The sequence below is a fragment of the Gekko japonicus genome, unplaced genomic scaffold, assembly GCF_001447785.1.
Source record: "Gekko japonicus isolate JY-2015 unplaced genomic scaffold, Gekko_japonicus_V1.1 scaffold1666, whole genome shotgun sequence".
Classification (NCBI taxonomy): Eukaryota; Metazoa; Chordata; class Lepidosauria; order Squamata; family Gekkonidae; genus Gekko; species Gekko japonicus.
Genome location: NW_015170331.1, coordinates 269700 through 277778, shown reverse-complemented (window position 1 = coordinate 277778; position 8079 = coordinate 269700). Strand labels below are relative to the sequence as shown.

The 8079-nt window shown below is 50.1% G+C and overlaps 1 protein-coding gene across 1 annotated transcript in view; it reads left to right on the top strand.

The window, feature by feature from the left end:
- The first annotated feature begins 1150 nt into the window (after positions 1-1150).
- Positions 1151-8079, top strand: part of TTC25 (tetratricopeptide repeat domain 25) — a 29251-nt gene continuing 22322 nt past the window's right edge. The window contains exons 1-4 of the mRNA XM_015418131.1: positions 1151-1264; positions 4639-4770; positions 6704-6857; positions 7642-7703. Of these exons, the coding sequence (XP_015273617.1) occupies positions 1151-1264; positions 4639-4770; positions 6704-6857; positions 7642-7703 (462 nt within the window). The remainder of the gene's footprint in view (positions 1265-4638; positions 4771-6703; positions 6858-7641; positions 7704-8079) is intronic.

The following is an 8079-nucleotide window of genomic DNA, read 5'->3' as shown; positions in this document are numbered from 1 at the left end:
ATTAGTAAGGTGCTTCAAGACTTCTGTTTATTTATGCTCTAATAAACTAATCACTGGCAATGAAAAAGCTTTGTATAAAGACGAAGCACTGTCTCTGGTTTCACAGAGAAGTAGGCATATTCCCAGGGTTACCAGATGCCCTCTTCTTAGAGGACATGCACTCTTTTTTTGGTGTCCATCCTCTTTAAAAAAACAACAACGGATAAAATGTCCCTTTTTGGGGTTAGAAGGTTAAAAATATTCCCAATTAGTTGCAATTATAAACAGGAGCGGTATTTCAAAAGCCCCACTGCTGGACCTCCTGATGGCACCTGGTATTTTTGGCCACTGTGTGACAGAGTGTTGGACTGGATGGGCTATTGGCCTGATCCAACATTGGTTTCTCTTATGTTCTTATGTGGTGGGGGCTACAAGCATGGGTGTCTTCAAGAGGGAATTGGATCAACATATGGAGCAGAGGTCCATCAGTGGCTATTAGCCACAAGGTATAGATAGGAACTCCCAGTCTGGGGCAAGGGATGCTCTGTATTCTTGGTAGGGGGGGGGGCAACAGTGGGAGGGCTTCTAGTGTCCTGGCCCCACTGCTGGACCTCCTAATGGCACCTGGTATTTTTGGCCACTGTGTGACACAAAGTGTTGGACTGGATGGGCCATTGGCCTGATCCAACATTGGCTTCTCTTATGTTCTTACGAGATTTATCATAGTGATCACACTTGTTTGAAGCAGCCAGTCAGGAAATACATCCTCTTTTTCTGCTTTTCAAAATATGGTAAATCTAGGTATTCCCCTTTACAGGGGTACCTGCTGGGAGGAAGGGAACGAGCACAACCACCGTCCACCAGCAGAATCCAGTGGAAACAGAATGAATGAACAAAAGGAGAAAGCGGAGCCGTAGACAACCAATCAGCTCGCAGAAGCCGCTCCCTTCTGGCTTACCTGGCTCTTTGGCACCTCCCGCGACCCGTACGGTTTCCGGAAGTGCTGCGGTTGCTTCGCTACTGTTGCTAGGAAGCGTCCTCCCGGGCCTTGCAGGATCAGAGGATAGCACCTCCCGCGCCCCGTACAGTTTCCGGAAGTGCTGCGGTTGCTCCGCTACCGTTGCTAGGCAGCGTCCTCGCGTCCCTCCCGGCCCTACTGCAGGCTCCGAGGATGGGGGACTCGGAGGGCGAGACTCTGCGGGGCACGTTCCCCAGCTTCATGGCCGAAGGGCTGATGCTGAGCCGGCGCGGGGAGCTGGCCAAAGCCCTGAACTGCTATAGCTACGTGGGTATTCGGCCCCTGAATAGGCGGGGGAGGGAGGTGGAGGCTGGCTGGCGGGCGAACGAGTAGGGTTGCCAGCCTCCAGGTGGGGCCTGGAGATCTCCCGCTTTTGCAACTGATCTTCAGCTGACAGAGATCAGCTCCCCTGGAGAAAACGGCTGCTCTGAAGGGTGGACTCTGTGGTATGGTACTAGGCTGAGGCCCCTCCCCAAACCCCACCCTCTCCTGGCTCCACCCCCAAAGTCTCCAGGTATTTTCCAACCCAGACCTGGCAACCCTACGAATGAGAGAGGCCGGTGGGAGCCAGGGATGGGACTGGGCCACATCAGCCTCCTGGGGGATCCAAATCTCCAACTCGGCGAGGAAGCTCAGCGAGCGACTTCAGGCTGGTGACTTTCATTTGGCCTGTTCTACCTCGCAAGGCTGTTGTTAGGGTGGAGGAGGGAACGACGTCCCTGACAGAAGAGAGCCAGTGATGGGTGTTGTGATTATTATGCCGGAGTAAGGCTGGGGGGAGGCGTGGATGGAAGCCCGCATGCTCTGTGGGGGGCTCTGAAGTAGCCACACTTGCTCATCAGGGTTGCCAATCCATATTCCCTCTAATTTGGCCAACTTGGTGAAGTGGATAAGTGCGCGGACTCTAATCTGGGAGAACCGGGTTTGATTCCCCACTCCTCCACTCGCACCTGCTGGATGACCTTGGGCAAGCCATAGTTCTGTCAGAGCTGTTCTTGAAAAAGAGCCATTTCTGTCAGAGCTCTCTCATCCTCCTCCTCCTCCTCCTCCTCCTCCTCCCCTGTGCTGTAACCAGTGTTCCCTCTAAGCTGAGTTAGTGTGAGCCAGCTCACAGTTTTTTAGCCTCCAGCTCACACATTTTTGTCTTAGCTCAAGAAGGACGGTTCCAGAGCAAACTAATTTATGCAGTAGCCAAATCACCTGCTCACAACTTTAATGCCAGTAGTTCACAAAGTAGAATTTTTGCTCACAGGACTCCACATCTTAGAGGGAACATTGGCTGTAACCCTTTACTACTAGAAGGAGTTTCAGAGCGATTTACAGTCGCTTCCCCACAACAGACACCTGGCGAGGTAGGTGGGGCTGAGAGAGCTCTCTCTGCCCTTGAAAGAACAGCTCTGCAAGAAATTATGACTGGTCCAAGGTCACACCAGCAGCTGCAAGTGGAGGAGTGGGGAATCAAACCCAGTTCTCCCAGATTAGAGGCCACGCGCCTCACCACTACACCAAACTGGCTCTATGGTTCAAGGGGATTCTATTATAGTAATGGCAGTTAAGCAAGTGAGGGAAGTTGATGGCATTGGCCAGTGGACCCTGTGCTTGCCTTCCTCTGGAACGGTGTTGCGGTTTTCATACTTGAGGTGAAGGTAACATGGGCCAACGCCGTACTGACTGAAAAGGCATCCCTGAATGGCCATAGATCTATGCAGAAGGTACCATTAATCCCGATGATCAAAGAAAGCGGAAACACCATGCAGTGTGAAGGATACCATAAAATCCAACCATCAAAGGAAGTGAAAGCAGCATGCAGTGCAGAGGGGAATTTCTGTTCCAACGTGGGTTTTCGTAAAACACCGGAGGGAAAAGTGAATGCAGAATTGCCCTATGAATCAAGGCGGGTGGTCGTGTTAGCTTGTCTGCAGCAGTAGAAAAGAGGAAGAGTCCAGTTGCACCTTAAAGACTGATAACATTTGCGGCATCCCCTGCCACACCTTTTGTCAGTCTAAGGTGCCACTGGACTCTGGTTCTTTTCTACTGCTGAAGATACGAAGTTATCGGATGGGTTTGTTGGGTAATTTTCGAGGATAAGATTACAGTGTCCCTGAGGGATGGAGGAAGAGAAAGGGAGGTGGGGGAGTAAGTTGTTTGTCAGGGAGCCAGGTTCCAGGAGCGCAAAAGGCCAGGTCAGAAGTAGGAGGCAGTCAGAGGAGAATCCGAGGGCCAGAGGCAACCGGCAGGCTGGCTCTGCTAGCCAGGGAGACGACTGACATCATGGAAGAGAGCAGGCTTCAGTTGTCCAGTCTGCAAGCCATGGTGCCAGAGTTATCCCAGCAGATGTGTGCAGAGGCCCAGCCAGTTGAGGAGTGTAGCTCCAATGGAGGGTGCTGGACAAATGTTGCGGTTGGGTTGCACGAGACCCAGGTCTGCCTCGCCTTCTGTACTGCAGCTAGCTCAGTGGAGCTAGTTGCAAGCTGCTGGGGCCTGGTTGGTAGACGGCCTGGTTTGGATCCCGCCCGAGTGCCCTGCAGTTGTGGAGACACAGCACGGTCACATTAGAAGAAGATAATGCAGCGAGGTCTGGGCTGGGGCCATTGCAACAAATGTCAGCTGGTTGGATAGAAATGGGATAACAACCTTTGGTGACCTAGAATCATAGAGTTGGAAGGGACCACCAGGGTCATCTAGTTCACCATGCAGGAAATTCACAAATACCTCCCCTTCCACACCTGCAGTGACTGCTGTTCCATGCCCAGAAGGTGACAAAAAGCCTCCAGGATCCCTGGCCAAATTGGTCTGGAGGGAAAAAAAAGTTGGTAGCCTGTTTCTGGGACAAGGCCTGAATATGGATGCAAATAACATATGGGTGATTCTTGCGACCATTAGATTAGTGCAAAGTTGGGTTTTGGAACTCTAGGTTCACTAAGTTTCACCAGTAGAAAAGAGCAAGAGTCCAGTAGCACTTTAAAGACTAACAGAATTTGGGCAGGGTAGGGGCTTTTGTGAGTCACTGGTCACTTCTGCAGACATCTGCCATATATTTGGTTAGTCTTTAGGTGTTATTGGGCGCTAGAAGAGAACTGTTTATTGGTAAAACCAGAACTGAAGACACGTGTACAGCTTGTGTCAGGAATAGCCGACAATACCAGGACTTATACTAGAATCAAACATTCCCCCTGGTAAGCATAAGCCAATGGATACAGTTCGCGCACGCGGGCAAAGCAAGCAGGCAAAGCAAAAGCCGTTAGCTTTCCCAGCCGACTAATACTGCAGCTGAGACATCTACAAGGTCACGCATAAGATAACATACAGTTGGTGAGCCAGGGAGAGCTGAGACAGAAAACGGGAGGACACCCCTCCACATTCCAGACCCATGACAAGGCTACCTGACAGTTCTTTTCTACTGCTACAGACAGACTAACGTGGCTACCCATCTTGATCTTTGTTTCACCAGGTGATCTCTGCATTTATCCGTGTGAATTCCAGATGACAGGGGAGGTTGCTCTCTCTCTGGACTTTCCTCCACTCATCCTTTTGCCCAGATCTCAACATGCTCCCAAATCCCTGATGCTAAAATTATGGCTCTTTCTTTTTGAAGGTCAGTTCATGTCACTGAGATTGGACTGTGTACTTCTGTTCTTTAGGCCTTGCAGCTCCAGGCAGGGGACAGGAACTGTCTCGTTGCCCGTTCAAAATGCTACCTGAGACTCGGAGATACAGAAAATGCTCTGAAGGATGCAGAGGCCTCCCTGCAAAATGACAAAGAGTTTACCAAGGTGAGCAACAGGAAGGGAAAAAGATCTGGTCCTAGCCCTAAGGTCTCGCTTCCCAGACTTAGGGCAGGCTGTTGCAATGGCTAGTTGGGGGGAGTAACAGAATCCCCTTATCTTTTTCACTTCAGAAGGGGAGGGGGCAGATTGTGAGCTCAGTCAAAGAACCAGGGTTGCCAGGTCTGGGTTGGAAAATCTGGAGACTTTGGGGGTGGGTTCAGGAGAGGGCGGGGTTTGGGGAGGGGAGGGGCCTCAGCATGGTACAATGCCACAGAGTCCACCCTTCAAAGCAGCCATTTTCTGCAGGGGAGCTGATCTCTGTCAGCTGGAGATCCGTTGTAAAAGCAGGAGATCTCCAGGCCCCACCTGGAGCCTGGCAACCCTACAAAGAACCCAGTCCTCTTGACATCCCTGGTTCTGCTACTGCCTTTCTGTCTGACGTCTGGCATAATGGCTGTTACAAACCAGGGTAAGGACAAGGATGTTTTTGTCAATGATAAGAGGTGAAGGGTGGGGTTGGAGAATTGTGGCTGGTGAATTATAGTGCTGGGGAGGGTGGAGTGGTGGGGGGTTGCGCAGGTGTTCTGTATTCGTATACACAATGTATTTTGTGCACCCGTGCAGTTTGTTTCCGTAAGGGTTTTGCGCACAACTTTTCTTCACAAATTGGTAGCGGCATGGGTATTCTCTAGAAATCGTCTGGCGGGGACGTGCCTCTGAACTTCTTGCTTACTTTATCTCAAAGGCCTGCATGCCACCTCTTCAGAGACCCGCTGTGGCCGCTGTGGTCTTCCTGCCACCTCTTCAGAGACCCGCTGTGGCCTACCTGCATGCTGGTCATCAGGACGTACCCTGGTTGTATTGGGACAGGGTGTTTTCTGTGGTGGCACCAATGTTTTGGGTTTTTCTCTCCGGGGTTGCCTGCCTCACTCAGTCTCTTCTGGCTTTCAGGAGACTGGTCAAGACAATATCATGTTTGAAGCATTTGGGGGAGGTTTTTGCTCAAGTCCACTTTCTGTTTTATTATTTATTTATTTATTAAATTTTTATCCCGCCCTCCCCGCCATGGCAGGCTCAGGGCGGCTTACATACGAATAGATGTATATATTTTATGGCTATGCCGACTAGGTACATTGTACCGCTTCTGTTAGCCGCCCTGAGCCTGTTCGCAGGATGGGCGGGGTATAAATATAATAAATAAATAAATATATATACATTAAAACTCCGACATATACTAAAAACAGAATTAAGTTAAAATCACAGTGTATAAGACCAAACTACTCAAAACATAGATATAATAAAAGATGGCGGCGTTCTCTGACATTTGAATCGTCGCCTGCCCTAATCCAGGCTGTTGGTCGTCAAGTTGGTGATGATGTTGGTGGCAGGGCCAGGGCCAGGGCCAGGATGTTAAAGGCGGCCCCCTAGTCAAAAGCCTGGTGGGAAAGCTCCATTTTACAGGCCCTGTGGAACTACAAAAGGTCCCACAGGGCTCTGATGTCCGCCAGGAGCTCTCGTTGCGGCCAGCCTGGCTTCTTTAGGGCCCGGGAGGACCAGGCAATTTTGGGATCCCAATCTTAGTGCTCTCTAGGGGACATATGGGGAAAGGCAGTCCCTCAGGTAAGTAGGTCCCTGACCATATAGGGCTTTAAAGGTAAGAACCGGCACCTTGAACCGAATCCAGTATGCTATAGGCAGCCAGTGCAGAGCTTTTAGGGCGGGCTGGATGTGTTCCTGCACAGGTTTAGGTTTATTAATACTGTTGCTCTGTTATAATCAACTGAATTTGGGAGTATTGATTAGATTTTATTATCTGGATTTTCTAATGTTTCATGTTTGGTTGCTTGCCACTTTCGGAGGCCAAATAGTGTGTGTGTGTGTGAAAATATTTTAACTAAACAAGTTATCTTTGCATAATATTTTTCCTTTTCTATTACAGGGTCTATACCAGAAAGCAGAAGCACTGTACACCATGGGGGACTTCGAATTTGCCTTGGTCTATTACCATCGAGGCTACAGGCTTCGCGCAGAGCGGCAGAAATTCAAGCTGGGTATTCAGAAATGTCAAGAGGCCATTGAAAACTCAGTTGGAAGTAAGTACGTGACATGATCTTCACAGACGGTGCGGGGTCGTTTTTTGTATTGCCCAGCTTCCAGCTTGTCTGAAAGTGTACGTGGAAGAGAGAGGGTCCACGGAGGGAGGGCGGCCTTGATTTATTCTTGGGGGGAGTGCCGTGTAGGGCGAGGGCCTTACGGAAGCTTCCAGAAGCTTTCACGTTTGTACAAACAAATCACAAACGAGTCATTTCTATTGTTTTTAAATTCGATTTCTTTCCCGATAAATCCGATGGCATACAACATCTGGGTTTAAATTTACAAGCAGTCCAGGGAAACGTCCTTTGTGTCTTGGATGTCTAGGCAGTGGATTCACTCGTGTAGTCTCCAGGGCCCCCCCCCCCCCGTTTAAAATTATTCCTCATACACTGGTATAGAAGAGGGGCAGCGCCTTTTCAGTGATGGCTCCCATCTTATCAAACTCCTTCCTTAAACATGCTCGGCCTCTTTCTTCTGTTTTGAAAATGATAGCATGTGACCCCAGCGGAAAAAAGAAAACCCAGCATTAATATTTACCTGGGAAAGACTGCAAATGAAATTGCTCCATGTTCCCTCAATGGAAGGCTGTGGTTTGTCTCAAGAAAAAAAAAATCAGCCCGGAAATTATACAGTAAAGGGACCTTTAGAATAATCACAGGGCCGGAGCATATTCCCTTAGGAGGCTGACGTAGTATCTTCCGCCAACGGATGCCCACTTCTGTTTACAGCAGGAGCTCTGTAAGGCTTTCCTGACCTTTTGGCTGGTACCTTCTCTCTCTGTAGGCCCTTCTTCTGTGAAACTGGAGAATAGAGGGGACCTCTGCTTTCTGAGCCGCCAGGCGGAGGTATGGTCTGACCGCCTTTCCCCAAAGTGGGTGTCTGACCTTCTTGGGAGGGATGAGAAACCATGATAAGGGGGCAGGGAATGGCAGGGTCCTCTGCCCGTTTGCCCTCTTCTCCCACCACAGGAGGCGGGATAAGCAGGAAAAACCTTTCTCCTCTCCGAGTCAGGATCCCTGCTCCCCCAGATTTCATAAGAACGTAAGAGAAGCCGATGTTGGATCGGGCCAGTGGCCCATCCAGTCCAACACTCTGTGTCACACAGTGGCCAAAAATACCAGGGGCCATCAGGAGGTCCAGCAGTTTGGCCAGGACATTAGAAGCCCTCCCACTGTCCCCCCCCCCAGGCACCAAGAATACAGTGCATCACTTGCCCCAGAC